General features: G+C 39.2%; 1 protein-coding gene across 2 annotated transcripts in view; it reads left to right on the forward strand.

Annotated features, from left to right (window-relative positions):
• aopep (aminopeptidase O (putative)) overlaps positions 1–19,770 on the forward strand; it is a 62,631-nt gene that overhangs the window by 39,810 nt on the left and 3,051 nt on the right. The window contains exons 7-12 of one of the 2 annotated variants that reach the window (XM_025053651.1): positions 5,765–5,978; positions 6,523–6,629; positions 11,303–11,405; positions 11,514–11,621; positions 12,988–13,031; positions 15,350–15,410. In XM_025053651.1, coding sequence (XP_024909419.1) covers positions 5,765–5,978; positions 6,523–6,629; positions 11,303–11,405; positions 11,514–11,621; positions 12,988–13,031; positions 15,350–15,410 — 637 coding nt within the window. Of the gene's footprint in view, positions 1–5,764; positions 5,979–6,522; positions 6,630–11,302; positions 11,406–11,513; positions 11,622–12,987; positions 15,411–19,770 lie in introns of both variants that reach the window. The other variant, XR_003049018.1, reaches the window with a different exon arrangement.

Below are 19,770 nucleotides of genomic sequence, written 5' to 3' on the forward strand. Positions count from 1 at the left end.
TTTCCCAAATCTTCATTGTATTGCTCATCAACTTTATCCCTCTGTAGTTGTTACAACTCTGCACATCACCCTTCTTATGAATTGGTACCAGAACACTTTTCCTCCACTCATCAGGCATCTTGTCATTCTCTAAAGTTCTGTTAAACAACCTAGTCAGAAAATCTACCTTCACTTCCCTTATGTACTTCCATACTTCCACTGGTATGTCATCGGGACCAACTGACTTTCCACTCTTCATCGTTTTCAGGGCTTTTCTTACTTCATCCTTTCTAATCTGATCTACCTTCTTCCTAATAGTTTTTGGCTCCTCGTTCCTACACCTTGTTCCTTGTATTACACGCTGAAATACCACACAGGTAGTTTATGATAATACTAAGGTAATACAAATTTAGTTAAACTAATTTTTTTCAACTTGTTAGTACACTAAGCCTATTAAATGAGTTCCTCTGAAATGTAAAGCCGATTATGAACATTTTCTTTCAACTTTTAAAATCATACACTCAACCACAATTTGGTTAGATAAAATCATCACCTCTTCTAAATTTTTACATCTCACATGGTTAACATTTTGGTCTGGAGTCAAGTGTCAAAAACGGTACTTTGTGTAAATATATGTTTTAATGCATAGCAGCACAACACTTTGTGTAGATGCACAGCACAGTTCACTTTCACCTCCATAGTAGTTGTAGTTGAAGGCATTCTGCCTAGTGGGCGGCTTCTTCACGTGCATGAGTGTGTGTGAAAGTCTCCTCATGCCTGCTCCCCTCTGACAGTCCCTGACAGTCAACTAATGTCACTGAGCGTATCAGTGAATCTGAAAGATGCTGTTGTTATTTATCCCCACCATCGGTGGGATGACACATTTGTCACTGCAGTGATGGATTCTGCCTCCCTCAGAGGAGTGTGAGCAAGTACTGCTTCTGAAAGCCTGTCTTTGTGTTTCACACTTGTGCACACACACAGCCAGACACACACAAATGGACTGCTGCAACTGACTACAAAGCCATGCTTAGCCAATTGTTGGGGAATAAGGTTAGGCTACAGAAAAACTCATAAAGCTAATGTTAGCATCGCCCGCTTGGCGAGGCTTTGTTTGTGTAATCAGAAAAGAAAACATTTGATTAGATTTGAGAACCTGTCTCTGAAATGATGCCCATAGGACCATAGAGTATGATGTTGACATGTTCCTTAATAACAGAAGGCGATGCTCTGCTTTAATTTTGATAAAATGCTTGTTCTACTCACATATCCTGTATCATTTTCCTCCAATTTAGACTGTCTGGCAGAACGGACCTAATCTGCAATGTCTCAGCTACCTTGTCCCCTGTAATTATCCTAACACGTCACCTTAGTTTGATTATGGCAGAATCCCCCCGCCCCCCACAAAAAAAAAACACTGTCACCTGGCATAGCTTTTTTTTTTTTATCAATAAGCAGCATATCGCACAGAAAGTAAAGCAAATTCTCTTCTCAGCTGCTGAAGTAATCGAAGCTACTATGTCTCATCAGGTAATAAAATAGAATCACAACATATTTGTAGTGTAGACTATGAGTCGAAAATTGGTATCATAGAAAATAATTATTCATTCATTTCCAGTGGGACACATGAAGTGACACTGCCACTTACTTGTGTTTTCCCTTTTTTCTTTTGGACCAGGTTGTGACTTGAAACGTTCAGTTTGTGCAATGGCATTTCTTTGCTCCACTTCATTTTCATGGCTAGGACTGTTAACAAGTCTCCCCATGTCGACACAACTATTGCTTCATGCTTCACTAAATTAAGTAAAAAATACAGTAATTCCTACAAAATGTATGTGAAAAACACAAATATAATCCCTACAATTCTAAATTTATACAAAAATATTAAAACTGAAATGTATCGATTTTGTTGCCCCTGCACCTGTAATAGCTTTGTGCCCCACTTTGGAAACCACTAAACTAAGATAAGAGCTAGAACAGAATCCCATACAGTAACTGCAAAAAAAACAAACAAACAAAAAAAAAACACTCTTGTTGATCATGAATGGTTAAATTCAGCAGTCAAATTTGTGTCTCCCCCCCTCTCTCTTTCTCTCTCTCTCTCTCCCCTCCATCCCCCCTTTTGTTCCGATTCTCTAAACCAGGCGTGGGCAAACTTTTTGACTTGCGGGCCACAATGTCCTTAAATTGAACAGGGGAGCTGGGTCAGGAGCAGATAGATGGAGTGTTGGTGTGGACTAAGATAAATGACATGTTAAAGTCATGCATAAAGGCTAAAATGCCTTTAGCCTTCTCTATGCTATCTGTATGGAAAACGTGGGCATTGCAGGGAAAAGGCTGAAGTATAATCACAATACAAACCAATTATTATTTATAATTATAATTATTTGAACATGTTTGGGGGCAGCGGATTACAAAATGTTATACCTTATCTGTGAGGCCATACCTCACAGTAAAAATAAACAAAGAATGTCTCTCTGTGGGAGGGAAATTAAGACTGATTAATTTACCTTCTTTATTACTAAAAATATTATTTTTCAATTTGTCCTTGAGCACTGTCACCAAAGATTATATTGATTTGTGATCTGTGTATCTAAATGTTGAAGTTGACTATATTCTCAGTTTTGTTTTGTTTTGTTTTATCTCAAAGCCAGTAGATGTAGTTAACACTTATTGATTACCAATTGTTAAATTGGTAAAATACTAAGTCCTTGATTAACCACCCAATTTATCACCACCTAACCTACTTTTTGGTCCCAACCTACCATTTGAGAAACACTGTTTTTGACATACAGTATCTGAGAAGGGAACTGTGACCTCAGACTCTCAGACCTCTCTGTATATGCCTCACCCGTAGGTTGGTATGGCAGAGGGGGCCTGCAGTTTGTCATAAATTCTCCCACTGCTGGCAGGTTGATGGTTGCTGGACTTAGGATCTTGAAAGTGTGAAAGGAGCCTTTGGCAGTCCTGTGTTGTTATATGGACCAGGGGAGCGAGTGAGACCATTCATTTGCACCTCTGTGACCCCTCTCCTGTTCTTCTGTTGAAGAACAGGCTGCCTCTCACCCACAGGTGGTCCTAAGCCCCCCAAAGCAACACAGCAGAGAAGTCTTCAGCCATGACCTTGGCTTTGCCAGAGCAGTTCAATAGGTCTTGTTTTACTGGTGCTGTCTCACGGTTATAAGTCACATGAGCTGTAGTCACGTGTTCACATAAACTAGAGAATTTAGATAACTCCTCTCATCAAGTGACACTGCACTTGAACCTTTCCTGTATTGGTTGCCAGAGCAGTTCAATAGGTCTTGTTTTACTGGTGCTGTCTCACGGTTATAAGTCACATGAGCTGTAGTCACGTGTTCACATAAACTAGAGAATTTAGATAACTCCTCTCATCAAGTGACACTGCACTTGAACCTTTCCTGTATTGGTTAAAGCTGACCTTGACCCTTGACCTTGACGTATTGTTACAACGTGTTGTGGTTTTGGTTGAAATGTGTCAACCACCACAGGAAAATCAATCCTTTAAGGTTAATAGGTCAACATTTGTTAATATTTTATATAAAATATTATTTAGTTAAACCAGTTTGGTTACAGCTGCAAACTGAATTTTTAGTTCAAGTCTTTATAAAGTGACTTTTTAACATTGTGCTAGAGGCATGTTCATCCTAGACTATGAATGTACCTGAATGCTAATTTAGTTAAGTGTGAGTTCTAATGTGGCCTCAGTGTGCACTTTCATGTATAACTCTAGACTAAGGTATTCTGGTACATTCTGGTATTTTATTTCCAGTGGTTTCAAATACCTTTGTGTCCAAAACTTTGCAGTAGTAGAAGACATTTAAAAAGACTTTTTGTCCACTCTTGTTTGTTACTGCTAAAGTCTATGTCAGCACTACATGAATGTTAGAGGTCACAGCAAATTTGTGATGAGATGCTTCCCAAGTCAGTACAGCCCTAAACAGCCCACTTCTCCTCATGTGACCCTTTGGTTTTGTATGTAAATATGTATGTGTATTCAGACCCCCCAAAATGATTGGTTTATAATATTATTGATTAAAATAATTCATGTTTCAATTCAGGATCAACCCCAGGCAATTTTATTTGTAAAGCTCACATTCACACTCAATGGACTTGACAGTTTTACATAGAAATTAAAATAAATTCTCAAATTCCTACTTTAAAGGAATGTATAAAAAAATAATAATATGTTTTCCATATATTAACAATTTGTTTATTAGTAAAAGAAAACCAGCCACTAGGGTGACGAATGCTGTCAGTGTGAGTTGGAAAAAAAGGAGAAGTTCTGTAATGAGCTGGATTGGGTGATACAGAGCATCCCCAGGGGAGAGAGTGGTGATTGGCGCAGACTTTAATGGTCATGTAGGAGAAGGGAACAGAGGTGATGAGGAAGTGATGGGCAAGTTTGGCGTTAGGGAGAGAAACTTGGAAGGACAGGCAGTGGTAGATTTTGCAAAGAGAATGGAAATGGCTGTGGTAAACACCTATTTTCAAAAGAAAGAGGAACATAGGGTGACTTACAAGAGTGGAGGCAGGTCCACGCAGATAGGTTATATTCTATGTAGAAGAGGTAATCTGAGGGAGATTAGAGATTGTAAGGTGGTGGCAGCCAAGAGTGTAGCCAAGCAACATCGGATGGTAGTGTGCAAGATGACAACAAACTAAGATAAATGACATGTAAAAGTCCTGCATAAAGGCTAAAATGCTAAAATACGTTTATCATTTTCTACGCTATCTATTGAGGAAGGGAAAAGGCAGAAGTATATAATTTGGAAAGGTTTGACGGGCCGGATTAAAAAGATGGACTACGGGCCTTAGTTTGCCCATGCCTGCTCACTTGCTTTGAGTCCATATTCTTCATATTGCAGCATCTTAACATGATGTCGTGCACTGCTATTTCACTTTCCGTGTGGACCACAGAACTACAGTGGTGATGGTGGAGGGAAATATTATCCATAAATACATATAATAACTTAATTAAAAATAAAAGGGACGTTAATGACAAGTCATAAGGTTTTCCTTAGTGGGCACTATAAAACTATAACCCATGTAAAGTAGGGAGAATTTGGTCAATTCTATTTAAATATAGAAAGGACGGAAGTGAAAGATGGTTCAAAAGCCTACATTTGCTAACAATTTACTATACAATTTATTTTATTTATTTATTTATCCTTAGATCTGTACGGAGCCCCTAACAGGACACCTAACTAGATACTTTCTCGTGAGCACGAGAAACCTTAGGTTAAGCACAGGCAGTTGTGCTTCCTGTGCGTATGCCCCTAGGCTCTTTCTTTCTTTCATGACGTATAATGCATTATTATTATTATATGTTTTGTAATAAGATAATTAACATTAAAAATGTTTTAATTTCCAATATTTTCATTATTTTTGTGGGGGAGTGGTGGCTTAGTGGTTAAGGAAGTGGACTTGGGTCCGGAAGGTTACAGGTTCAAATGGGCGCTCAAAAAAAAAAAGAAAGCTGCCCATTGTTCACTTTGGTGTTGGGTTAAATGCAGAGGTCACATTCCGTTCTGTGCAGTCACAACTGGTGTCAGAACTCCAGTAAAGTTGCTTCTTTTTTCAAAAATTACACTGTTGTACATTTTTGGCCAATCCACTTGGCCAAAAATTTATGGATGTTTACGGGCTAACAAAGTTCATACTGCTAGCGATCAATGACTTTTCTGGTGACTGGTGAAAAAAACTTATATAGAAATGAAATCTCTGTTCGTCTAATATTCTACTTCTGATTGACTGTCTTCCACAGCCCCCATATAATATTTCTGTCTCAAAGTGTACTGTATACTGAAAGTCCTGGCTCTGGAGAGGGTGGGCTGTCTCTATGTGGGTCCAGGTTGTGCCATGAGATTGCCCACTCCTGGTTTGGTCTGGTCATAGGAGCCAGAGACTGGACTGAGGAATGGATCAGTGAGGGCTTCGCCACTTACCTCGAGGACATCATTTGGTCACGAGCACAACGGGTACAGTACCAAATCTGTCCAACCTTTGTTTTACTGCAGTGATTTTATGAAGATAACTCAATTGCCGCCAATTGAGGCTGTCAGCCAGATGAAAACTACCACAGGGAACACAGGGTTCCCTCATAAGAAATCAAAACCAATGAAAAACAACTTCAGGAAACATCAAGGTGCTGTTACATGTGAAACATTAAGGTGCTTAGTATCTAGACGGGATATTGTCTAGATACTAAGAAGTAGAACATTTTGAGCCTGTGTGATTCACTTTGTTTGACACAATTTTAAAACTGATACCAGAATGAGATCGTACTTAGAAAAATCAGACATTAAATACACTTACACAACAGAAAAAACTAAGCGGAACAGCAGGACTTTGATTGGACTTCTTTTTGCCTGTCACAAAAACCTGTAGTCCAGTAGTTAGTGTGCACAAAAACTGACTCTTGCACCATGGAAGGTCTGTCTGTCTGTCAGTCTGTCTGTTTGTTTGTCTATCTGTACATCCATCCATTCATCCTTTTATCTATCTATCTATCTACCCATTTAGCTCTCTGCGGAAACAACGACAGAGCAGTCTGACCTGAAGGCGCTGCTGAGGTGGAGGAGGCTCTGTGATGAGATGCAGAATTCAGATGTGGAACTACAAATCCTCAGGTGTGTTTCTCCTGCCTGACCACAAAAAAAAAAAAAAAACACAGACATTTTATATATCAGCTACCGTTTGCACGGCACAAAGGTCGCAGCTACGCGTCTGCACCTGCAGCAGTGGTGTAAATGCATTCCACGAATACAGGTGTGGCTGGCGTGGTGTGGTAGCAGAGTAAACCCATGTGTACTGCACTGTCATGTCTAAGAAAAGCTTTGCTGATGGACGCATTGAGAGCGCACAAACACACACACTCTTCATGTGAATCCTGACAATGAGGGACCCACACCCTGTTTGTTTTATCCGGGGCGGTAGCGCAGTGTCCTCAGGGGATTAGGGCGTAGGTGTAAACCTTAGCCACTGGTTAACTCTTTAATGGTGTACCACATTAACTGCTGCTGCTAACACTGAAATATACAGTATGTTATCTTCTTTACTTATTATATATTTATAACAAAAGTACATAATATGTCGCCTACACAGTGGTAGCAAAAGTGACTGCATGCAACAATTAGCATAGCATCATAACTATGGGCAGTGGCAGGTTGGTGGATAAGGAAGTGGACTTGGGTCCGGAAGGTTTCAGGTAAGAATCCACAAGCTGTTAAGCAGCCATTGGGCATGGCACTGTACCCACACACTGCTCCATGGGCGCCCTGCTCACTTTGGTGATGGATAAAAGGCATAGGTCACATTTCGTTGTGTGTGCAGCAGTGTGCAATGATAAGTAATTTAGATTCAATAACATAAAAAAATTGTTTTCAACAATTAAATAAGTGTCTTGTATGAAACCAAATCTAAGAAAACAAAAATGTCAGACATTAAATGAAACCCTTAAAAGAAGAAAAATAACACACTGACATTCAGTTAAGGATAATGTCTGTGACCTGGCAGTATTTTGTAATTGAACATGTAGTTCTATACATTCAGAATTGCTAATAATGTTCAGGAAAGGATATATGAATTCAATATTTGAGTGTCAGAAATGTTTCACATATTTGGCACGCCAAAACACAGCAAGAGATCACGCTGATATCGGAAGCTAGTGCATGCGAATGCATGTTAAACCTTGTCTATCAGGGTGTTCCCCCATGAAACAGATGCATGGGCGATTAGCAGGATGAGTGAGGATTGAGTTCCTCTCCACCTGACTGGGTTAAATAAACAGAAACATAACGAAAGAAAATGCACTTGCAAACAATTTGTAACTGATTATAAGTTTGAAATAAATTTGAAAACACTGCTCCGTTGAACTGAAGAGTAATTGCAAAAGTGCCACCCAAGAGAAAGGTACTGTAAATTGTGTTGTAAAACATGTTTGAGGCTGCATGGAGTCTGTGTAAACTTTACCTCAAAAATCAGTATCTCTCTCCTTCTCCTTCTCCTTCTCTTTCAGACAGGACAATGGTCATGCCTGGTTTAGATTTCATCCAAAACTCTAAGTTTTGCGCCACCATAGGGTTTGCTTACAATTCATTGTATGTTTTGTTATGGTCTCCACTGGTCTAACTGACAATTAGTGCTGTCATGTACAGTAGCTTCTGTCGTGTAGCTTTATTAGTACTAACACGAACAGATGGTCACAATGCGCTAAAGTTGTAAGTGAGTACCTGTCTACCTGGTGTTGAGGAAAGTTTCAGAAGCTTGTACAGAGAATACACACACAAACGTGTGTGTGCTAAATGGCAGGTTGTGCTTTTTAAGTTCAGTGGGTCACAATTGACGCTTGCGGTCCAGCGGGGACTCCGGCCAGTGGTTATCAATCCATTTCAGCTTAGTTATATTTAGGGCAGCCTGGGCCAAATGCCATTCTCCCTGCTGATTTACTGGGCTTCTGGGACTGTTGCTCTACCTTATCCGGTTTCCATGGTCTAACCAGTGTAATTTGTCAGGATATGGCTTGTGGAGCTATAAACCTGTGTGTGTGTGTGTGTGTGTGTGTGTGTGTCATTGATATTAAGGTCTGTCAGTAATGAGTCCTGATTTCCTCTCCCTCATTTTGTTTTTCTCTCTCTCTCGCTTTCTCTCTCTTTATCTCTCTCTGTTTCTCCATCTTAGCCACACCCTGATGTATGCATGGTTACAACACACAAACACACACCCACCCACCCACACACACACTCGCACACACACACCCACACACCGACAAACACCCTCCCTCTCACATACCTGGCCCACAAGTCAGATGGGAGAACCGTTTATTCTGAAATACATTGAACCATTGTGTGATTCTCCAAGGCAACGAGCAGCAATTGCCCTTAAAGCTGTAGTAAATCATCTCTGACAAAGAAAGACAGGGATTTCCACATCCTTACATCCCAGGGCTGGACAGTGAAAAGGGTGGAGTTTCTTTGTCTAACATGGCAGTGATGGATAAACATTTTTCCCCTCAATGCTCTGCTGCTGGTGTCTTTGACACACAAGCACTTTTTTTCCTCCTGGAAATACATGTTCTGTTCTGTTTTTGTTTCTTGCCCCAGTCCCTATTTTTCACTGTATTTCTCAGTCAGACAGCAACACACATAATATTTCTCAGGGATACGGTACATCCTGCTGTTATAAAAAGGATCTATTTTATCTTATCAGCAGCAACAGACAGACACGGGCACTATGGGCAGGCAACTGGGCATGGAGCAAGACAAGAATTAGATTTCATACCCCGGGGAGCAACAGTCAGGCTCTGCTGTCCTTATGGTAGGTGCACATGTTAGGAGGTCCGTCATTAATTAATTTGATTATATTAATTTTTTCATTAGCTGTACTGTTATGTACTTTATATTTTAAAGCGTCAGACCTGTGTGTGTGTTGCTCCAAAATAGACTGACTTTGTTTTCACTTTTAATGCCAGAAATAAAAGATGACGTACCGGACGTCAACACAAAGACCGTTGCCGCACCAAATACACAGAAATGTTTTTGTTAAATATAATATTAATATTAATATTGTGGCGCATTGGCCCAGAGGCAATGTCTCTGTCATTGGTGTGGAACTCAGGGTTCACCTCCTAGGCAAGTTCGAATCCCGGTTAGGGAGGTTAATACCTTCCAGTGGACTCACCACCCGCAGGAAGGTTTGGGGGGTTGGTACGGTACAATGTGATTTGGGTGGTGACTGCTGCCCCCGCAACCCGGTAACGGATAAGTGGATGAAAATGGATGGATAATATTAATATTAAATATTTTAACACAATGATTCTTTAACGTTACACTTAAATATAAGCTAAATTATGTATTACTTATTGTGTTAAGAAGTACCAGCTAAGATTGATCTGAGTGCCAGTTGCAGTTATAAAAAGAGCCACATCTGGCTTGTGAGTCATAGGTTCGCGACCCCTGCAGTAGAATATGACTTTCTAAAATGTCTGTAAAGCCTTGAACAATCTTTTTAACAGCATCTCAATAGTCAAACTTGTTAACCAGGTTTGAATTTGGTTCTTGCAGGATCTGGTACCTCCAGTGTCAAGATAAAATTAAATAAATGAAAAAAAACAAACAAAAAAAGTCAAACTAACTACCTGTTCTCTGCGTTATGTGACCTCCCACTTCACAAATGAAGCACTTCCCGAATCCAGATAACCCTTCCTGTTTTCTTCTGGTGTGTTAAAGACATTTTTTTAATCATTTATTACAGAATGAGGTTTGTCTGTGACAAAATTAATATATATATTATTTTTTATTTTTTTTATTATTTTTTTTGTTCTCCACCCTTGGATAAACCTTAAGGGCTGATTTTCAGTATCAAGATTCAAGATTTTGGAATTAATTTTTTAAATCTGATTTTACTAACTGTATTGGAAGCTGGTGGAAGAACCTCATCTTAAAAAATACTCTGTCATTTCCGATACCACACTTTAATTTGTGTACCGTAAATAGGAATGTGGATTGTGTGTGTGTACATGCGTGTCTGTCATGAAGCGGCCCTATGAAAAAGTGCTACCCATTGATGAAGGGTGTATTGATTGGTAGACCAGGTGCTTTGTGCATCGACTTGGCAGGAGGGTGATCCTTCAAGGCCTTCATATTGACACACTGAGTTAATCTGCACAGGGCGATCAATACCGGCTAACTGAAACTATCATTGCACGCTGCTCTCATGTAAGCACTGTGTTTATTTGGCTTTCATTGGTTTTATATGTGTTTGTCTGTGTGTTTACGGAAGTAGCAGGAAAAGACTTATTTATTATTTTGACGTATTTGTATGACAGTAAGACCCAAAGCATGGTTCTTTTTCGTCAGTAGTGTTATGTGTGTGCTCAGTCAGTCATGGGCATCACAGGCCGACCACAGCACCGTGAGGTTATATAAACACTAGCATGCAATTATAAATCTGCAGCTTGATTTCCAGCCTGCCTCCGGCGATGTACGGCAACTTGGCAATGTGTTCTTCATTGAAAGGTTCAGCTGAGTGGCTGGATTTAGTGCTGCTGACGATATATTCTTGCTCTGCTGAAAATGTGGTTTCCTGCAACTAAAATATCTATAAGAGGGACAAAAAATAAATCTGCGCTCAGTTTCTCACACACCATCCCACACATTTCTTTTTCCCTCTTTCTATCTTATAGCCTGCCTGCCTCACTTTATATGTACCTTCTTTTTCTTTTCTTTTTTAACTTTCCCTGCTATATATCGGTTTCACCCTCACCTGTTTATTTTTTATCTATGTGTTTTTTGCTCTTTTACAGACCCAACATGGATAAAACTGGTCAGGTCAACAAGTCCGGTTCTTCAATAGTAAAACATGCGCTCAACCCTGAAAAAACATTTATGCAGGTCCACTACCTTAAGGTAAGAGGAAGGTGCAGTAGAGCACAAGCGAAGAACTGTATAAATATATATGCTTAAAGCATACATTGTCTCTGATATTCTAAATGTCTTCATTTTTCATTCATTCAGGGCTACTTCCTCCTCAGATTCCTGGCCAGTCAACTGGGAGAGCAACAGTTTATAGATTTCTTAAAAATGTTTGTGAACAAATACCATGGGCAACTCATTCTGTCTCAGGTAAGGGTGTAGTAGGCTTGTTCCAGGACCATTTTTTTACAAAACGATAGAAATACTAACACTTTTTATTTTTATACTGGCCCTGCCAGAGTACCAGTATGAATACTTCTTTAGGTTGGATTTCAATTGATATGCAATGGACCTAAAAACAGTATTATTATAGGTGATGTGCACTGTTTGTGTGAGTTCAACCTACTGTAAAATGCTTACAGTGATTTGTTGTTGTTGTTGTCGTTTTCATTAACAGAAGGCGTTTTTATCTAAAAGGAAATAAAATGAAATGAATAAAAATCAGTTAAAACATGAACAAATAATTATACAACTTTCTGCATAGTTAAGGCACTGGGCTGAACAGAAAATGAGTGGAGCTTTTTCAGGAAAAGAGCACTTCAGTTGAAGAGGTTTAAATCTTACAAATTAACAAAAACGGCTTCAACATCCAAAATACCCATAATATTGACTAAAACAAAATAAGCTGTGCCTAAAGAGAGAGAATATGAGAAGGCATAATAGAACTCACACATGGATGAGTTTACAGAAAAGGATTATCTATATTTAGGCATCTCTTCTTCCACTATTACAGCCAGGCAGCTGTGGGTCAATCAATACGTCAATCTCTAACACAAAATTTGATGTTTAAATACAACTTATTTTGGTCTTTTTGCCAATGTGATATTATATGTATATATAGATAGAAAGAAGTACGTAATAAGGCACATGAAGAAAACAAGTAGCTGTAAATATTTCATGACTTGTTGATGATCTCTACACTCACCAACCTGATGTCAGGATTGTCTTGTGCTGGGATCTAGCTATTGGTGCTGCTGTGTAGGACTGGAAGCAGGTTTAAAATATTCCCATACACTATAGTGAAAGGAAGATGAAATTATTAATATCCTAATATATGGGTATTGTTTTCTGTGCCCTCATCAGCTATCTGATCATTGATTTGTTTTGTTTTTATAAGACATGTCTCTGAGGGCAGTTTGGTTACCACAGTGTAAGGGTTGTTTGGTGCTGCAGCTCAGGATATTGACGGTCAAACATCAGCTAAGGCACATATGTTTATCCTGTTAGGGCTATGAGGTTGAGTGATTACATCTGGAAGTCTGAGTATATGTGTGTGTGTGTGTGATGACAGTGTGTTTGTGTGTGTTAGGGTATGTAAAGACTTCCACCTGGCTCTTGTTTACTGAGTGGCAGGTGGAGTCTTACAGCTAAATAATGGATGTTACATAAACATAGCTTGACCTTATAAACCTCACATAAGAGCTAGGATGTCTTTCTTTCTCAGTTTTTTTTCTCCCACACCTAAGTAAATGCTACTGTTTTTGTCTGTTTTATGATTCTTCTTTTTTTTCAATAGGACTTCCTGCAAATGCTGCTGCATACTTTTCCTGACATGGAGAGGTATACAAGTGTCTGTGAATACTTTTTATGAGTGCAGTATGACAATTTAATTTAAAAAAGAAATTAATTTTGTTAGGATGAATTTTAATTGGGTTTAGACTAGTCGGAGTTCCCTACATGGAGACATCTTATTCATTGGATATTTTTCTCCTTTTTGTTTGTTTGTTTCTTTTTTTTTTTCAAAATAGCATGAGGTATATTTCATTTCCGATGTCATTTGTGCATCAGCATGTGTCTCGTTGGTTGTTCTATTTGACGAACCACATCCTGCTGTGGAGACACAGTCAGAAAAATCCAGCAAACACCAATCCTGTTAACAGAGCAGTCTCATTCACTTTCTTATTAATTGAAGTGTAAAAGATAACTGCTCCTCCTGCTCTCCTCCTCTTTCAGTTTATCCCTCTCTCTGCACTCATTTAATCATTCAATTCTGTTTCTCCTGATTGCCTCATTAACCCTGTCTTCTGCCTGTCTAACTGTTCCTGTTTTCTTCCTCTCTTTCTACACTTTCTTCCCCTCTTCATCAGCCTTATTTTTTTCACTGCTCTTCTTCCTCAGCATGTCTTTGTCTGCCCTGAATGTTGTTGTTTTTTTCCCCCTCCCATGTCATGTGGAGTGTGTTGCTCGGCTAGATAATTAAACAAAGGGAGCTGGGGAGTGTCAATATTTGGTTGTCTCTTTTGCTTTGGTGCTCATGAGAACAGTGAGGTTGACAATTAGAACAGACAATCCTGCCACGATTGATTGTCATTTCCTGACAATTTCCTGCACCGCATGATCTTAATACGTGAAACTAAAAAGACCAGTCATATATATTTAAAGGAAAGAAAAAGTCAATATGATGATTGATATTTATTTTAAAAAAGAAGCTCCTTTCCCTCAAGATGAATACCTTTATCTTCTAAATATTGGCATATTTTGCTAACTGAGCATGGAGAAAAATAACCTATAAAACTTAATTTAAGTTTCCCTTTCCCCACACCAACAAGTTTTATTTTAGAAATGCCACCTATTTAAATCTGGCTGTTATTAAACAATATGTCAGGCAGTGGATTAACTGTATTAACCTTTTGTTTGCCACATAATAGACCAATCCTTTCTTAACCCTGGCCTACTCCTGCTTAATAGTGTCTCACTGTCAATGCGGCAGATGCAGTCTTTATGTATATGCTCTCTGCGTTTCAACTCCACATGCCAAGAACTGAAAGTTTCCTTTTCATTAATTTTCCAATTATGCCTTTAATGTCAGATTTCTGTGCAAATTGTTGGTTTATTGTGAATGTTATCTCACCTAGTATGGTGTGTAGAGTATAACGATAATTTTTAATTTCATAAAAAGGTCCAGTTTCCCATCTGCTTTCTCCAAATATGCAATAGGAAATGACTCAGTGGGAAACTGTTTTACTGGAGTATGTGTGGAGACAAGGGTCACCCTCACTAAACTGTCATACTTTCTCTTGTGTAATTGAGTGTTTTCAGTCAGTGCGCTGGTTGCTTCAGCTGTTATTGAAATATATCTATTTTGTTATTGGTATTTTAAATGTCTTAATACAATTTTGAAGTCACCACAAGACAATTTCTTAACTTTTTAGCATGCTAACATTGTCTTTAGCGTTAAGTGTTAATTTGTAATTCAATGGAATACATTTTACATTTTAAAAAATTTGATTAAAAGCTTTTTTACAAATCAAATTGTAAAAAGGTTTTGCTCAGGATAAATTCATCACATTTTAGCATGTTAATGTTAGCTTTAAGCTTTTAATGAATCTTCTCAAATTCTTACTTAATGGAAACCATTATATTTTAAAAGTTTAGATTGGGAATGAGAACTCTAAAGCTTTCTTACAAACTAATTTTTAAAGACATTTTACACAAGATAAATCCCTAATATTTTAGCATATAGCTAATTTAAGCTTTGATCTTTAAAAGAGGTCTCCTCAGATTGTTATGGAGTGGAAATTATTATATTTCATATTTTAAATGTTTAGATTAAAAAACAAAAAGCTTTTCACAAATACATTTTCCACTCAAGATAAATCCTGTCCATTGCAAGCTAACGTACAGTGGTGTTGGTCTAGAGCAGTCAAACCTCTACACATTTAGGTGATACTTCTTTTGAGTATTTAACATTAGACACACCCAGCCATTGCTGATTAAGTACTTTTTAGTTCATTTTCACTGTGTGTTGGCCTTAATCTCTAGTTTGCCATGACCCGTACAATATTTTGCCAGCAGTGTTTTCATTTGGTATCTTGTGCAATGACAGTCATTGCTATAATAATAGTAATAATACTAACGCTTGTGCCATTGCGTTCCAGAAAAGGCCTCACCCTCAGTGCTATTTATGCTGACTGGCTTGATCGACCGGGATTTCCAAAGGTATGATAAGTCTTTTTTTTTTTTTTACTGTTTTTCTTACCTTTTGGCTTTGAAAATGTAACATATGACACCACTCATTATCATTTGTATTTATGCTACAAAAAATCAAAATGAAAGATTTTTCATTGAAAGTATTTCATATAATCAGTGTAAAAATATTATCTAGAGCTACCAATTTCACCATCTTGTCCTGCTGTGATTCTCTCACAGCATTAACTAGACCAGACGTGGGCAAACCTTTTGACTCACGAGCCACAATCGTCCTAAAATTGAACAGAGGGGCCAGGTCAGGAGCAGATAGATGGAGCGTTCGTGTGAACTAAATTAAATTACATGTAGAAGTCATGCATACAGGCTAAAACACTTTTATCATTTTGTCCGCCATTTATTGGGGAAAAGTGGGTATTACAGGGGAAAGGCAGAAGTATAATGATAATATAAATAAATTATATAATTTGGAAAAGTTTAGCGGGCCAGATTAAAAAGCTGAACAGGCCGCATCCAGCACCCTGGCCTTAGTTTGCCCATGCCTCAGCTAGACTGGCACACCCTGCTCAGGTGTGGTTAAAATAATGTAAACTATATATAACACAATGCTAATTGTTAGAGTTTAAACTCCATGCCAGGAAACAAGCGAGTCTGATCTTACACTAGGAGATTATAGTCATCAACTATTATGACTAAATTATGTAGGATCATTTCATATTTTTATGGATTCTGTTTATTTTCTTTTAAAAAAATTTGCCAATCGTACAGAAAAGCTGTAAATAGTGGCGTAATGAATGAAGATTATGTCTCTTATCAGGTTGTTAATAATTAATCCAGCCTAAATGGTGTGTGACTGTTGGCCAGGAGGAATATAAGTGAAATTGTTAACAAGTTATTAATCTAATGGTGAAATACGAACAACATTTTTTTCCTACCCAAAAAAGAAAGGTTTTCCACATTCAAAGCCCCAAAGGAGAAATAAAGAACATGATGAGGTTCATTCCACAGCAAGGCATGGCATGCTGTTTGGTAAACATTGCAAAACAGAGCTAATTGTGCAGTTCATTCAACACAGTGATGTTAAATCGCCATCATTTGCATTCTGATTTAGCATTGCATCTTAGAAGGAGAGTAGTTCTTTAGATGACAAAGGCACTAGGGCTGTGACCTGCACACTTTCATACACTTATGCAATCAATCCACTTCAACAGCTTCTTCAATTCTCCTATCTCCATGGTAACTGATCTTAATTATGACTGTGTGCCTGTGCCTCAGTGTCTATGCATCTGCATGTGCACGTCTGTGCTTTTGTTGTCATCTGGGAACCTTCACCTTCCAGATTATGTGATGATGTAACTGCAGCTTTTCAGGGGCCTTTTGTAAGAGCACTGAGGCAATGCTCCTTACACCTGATTGGGTGACAACTGAAGTGCTCTCACCCGGGCTTTTTTGGTGTTTGATGTGAGAGTCAGTGGCTAATAAGATCATGCAGATCGATTAAACCTTTTCATGAATGCAAAAGCTTGTGTATTGTGTACTCTAGCCACAAAACACATTTTTAAAATGTCTCTCTGTCTCCCTCTCTCTCTATTTCCCTCCCTGCTATTCTGCCTCTCACTCTCCCACTCTCTCCCTTCTATCCATCACTCGACAATGTGCTTGGATTGGAGAAAGGCAGGGAATGGCTTGGCCTATGGCTTGGCCATTCACCAATCTCAGAGTTAGAGATGAAGTATGGGAAGGGCAGCAGCTGACTATTTTAGCTCTCTGAGTTTAGATGAGTAAGCATCCCCTTTTTGGTATGATGGATTTGGACTGAAATACTTTGTTTAAATAGAGACTACGTTTTATCTGCCCATCTTTTCAGCCCAAAGCCTTTGCATGCAACTGACATGATGGCCTATTCATGTCATCAGAAAACTCTTACACCTGATCCTGGGATAACAGTCAGTGTATGTTGTTTCACTGTTAGCATGGCAGCTCTTTCTAGAGGTAGAACCTCAATTTACAATTGATCCTTGTGTCTAATCTTTGCCCGTAGTCTTGTGGGAGAACAATATAGTCATAGTTATATAAAATGACATAATCCTGGGGAATAATCTACAAGAATGTCGACGAAAACATAAACCACATATCATATCCTGTAGAGCCAGTCAGCCGATGTTGACTTTGATTGGTTTTCCAGAACGTCACTAAGAAATAAGGCCAAATAGTAAAATACTAGGATATAAATGAAAGTATTACAAATATAAATAGGTTAAACCTTAGGTTTTTGGGATCTTTTTAAAACCTTTGGAGCACGGGTCACCAACTATATTTGTCAGAGGGGATCTGGACAGACACCTTTGGGGCTATATAATAAATAAAATGAAATAAAAATCACATTTAAAAAGAAAAAAAGTTTTATGTTTATATTGGACCCAGTGGCGGAGTGGATCTGGTCGCCAGTTGATGTTCAATACAGTACAGCATTTATAGTTTTCCTGGGCCTTGACTCTGCCATGTTGGCCTGTAATGTAGGTAGCATTATCCTTTCCTTATAAACAGTCTACATCACCTTTTTGTTTTTTATTACTGGAATGGGCAGGTTAAAGTAATCTACAGTACCTACATTGAAAACATTAAATATATATTTACACATTAACTGAACATACTTGTTAACATGTAGCTCTATGGCACAATATGATTAAATTCTTGCTCTATGTCAAAACTTCTCAAATAGCGGGGCAGGTCCCCTTGGGGGGTGCGGTCAGGTGCCAGGGGACGTGAGGGGCTTCCAAAGGAATATTGCATGCTGGACATACGTGTACCACTGCTGCAATGCATAAATGATAACAAGCCTGCAGACACAGGTGGCAGCAACTCATACAGTGGTTTATACAGATAAAAAATATACGTTATTAGGTTCTCAATAGTATTTCAATTTGTGAAGATGAGGGTTGGGGTGCACAGGGGGGTGGGAACATTTTTGTCGGGGGGGGGGGGGGGTAACAGGGAACCCCTGCTCTGTGTGGTTACTCTTCTTAGAGCTCAGGATTTACCAGCACAGTTCTTTGTGATCTAATGGTAGATTCAGGTCTGCTTATTGGGCACTCTGGTCTATGTTATTAGCGCTAAAGTAGGTACTTACCTCCTAGATTGAGTTTTTACATTAAGCCTTGTTATGTGTCCAGATGTACCATCGATAAGTACAACTAAGAGGACACAGAGAACACAGTCAGAGAAAATTCAACAGTGAATAGAGTAAAGATTTAAAAGTTAATGGTACCAGTTTGTCAACTGTGCACCTGCCTTTCTCTCTGTGTGTTGGTTGATAAATCCCAGATGCAACTTTAATTTCTATCTAAGTCTGCGCAATGTTTTTGTGCTTATGGTAAATGTAACAACTGTAATTTGTTCAATATAAACTAATCTTTAATATGACTCGTGACTCCCGAGTCATATGAAAGATTTGTGACTCATAACGCCCGAGTCATGAAGTCAAAGACTTGTTTATATTGAACTCACGAATCACTCACAAATCACTCTCTGCGTAATTATCACTCTCTGTGAACTAATGTTTCACTGTGAACTAATCACTCATTGCAAATTAATCACTCTCTGGGAATTAATCTTTCATTGCAAACGAGTCACTCTCTGTGAACTATTCTTCCTCCCCAACCCGGAGGGTGCTAACCACCTTTTTCCGGTCGAGAACCATGTGCCTCGGACTTAGAGGTGCTAATTCTCATCCCAGCGGCTTTACACTCGACTACAAACCGCCCCAGTGCAGGTCCTGGTTCGAAGAGGCCAACAAGACCACATCATCCGCAAAAAGCAGAGATGAAATCCGGTGGATACCGAACTGGACCCCACCTGACACCTGGCTGCGCCTAGAAATTCTGTCCATAAAAATAATGAACAGAACTGGTGACAAAGGGCAGCCCTGCCGTAGTCCAACATGCACCGGGAACAGGTCCGACTTACTGCCGGCAATGCGAATCAAGCTCCTACTCCGATCGCACAGGGTCTGCACAGCCTTTAGAAGAGGGCCCCCCAACCCCATACCCCATCCTTTTCCAAGTCCACAAAACACATGTGAACAGGTTGGGCAAACTCCCATGAACCCTCAAGCACCCTGTGGAGGGTATAGAGCTGGTCCAATGTTCCATGACCAGGACGAAAACCGCATTGTTCCTCTTGAACACGAGGTTCGACTATCAGCTGGATTCTCCTCTCCAGTACCCTGGAATACACTTTTCCCAGGAGGCTGAGGAGTGTGATCCCCGATAGTTGGAACACACCCTCCGGGCCCCTTTTTTGAAAAGAGGCACCACCACCCCGGTCTGCCAGTCCAGGGGTACTGTCCCAGACTGCCACGCGATCCTGCAGA

The sequence above is a fragment of the Cynoglossus semilaevis genome, unplaced genomic scaffold (assembly GCF_000523025.1).
Source record: "Cynoglossus semilaevis isolate Cse_v1.0 unplaced genomic scaffold, Cse_v1.0 scaffold376, whole genome shotgun sequence".
NCBI classification, from domain to species: Eukaryota; Metazoa; Chordata; class Actinopteri; order Pleuronectiformes; family Cynoglossidae; genus Cynoglossus; species Cynoglossus semilaevis.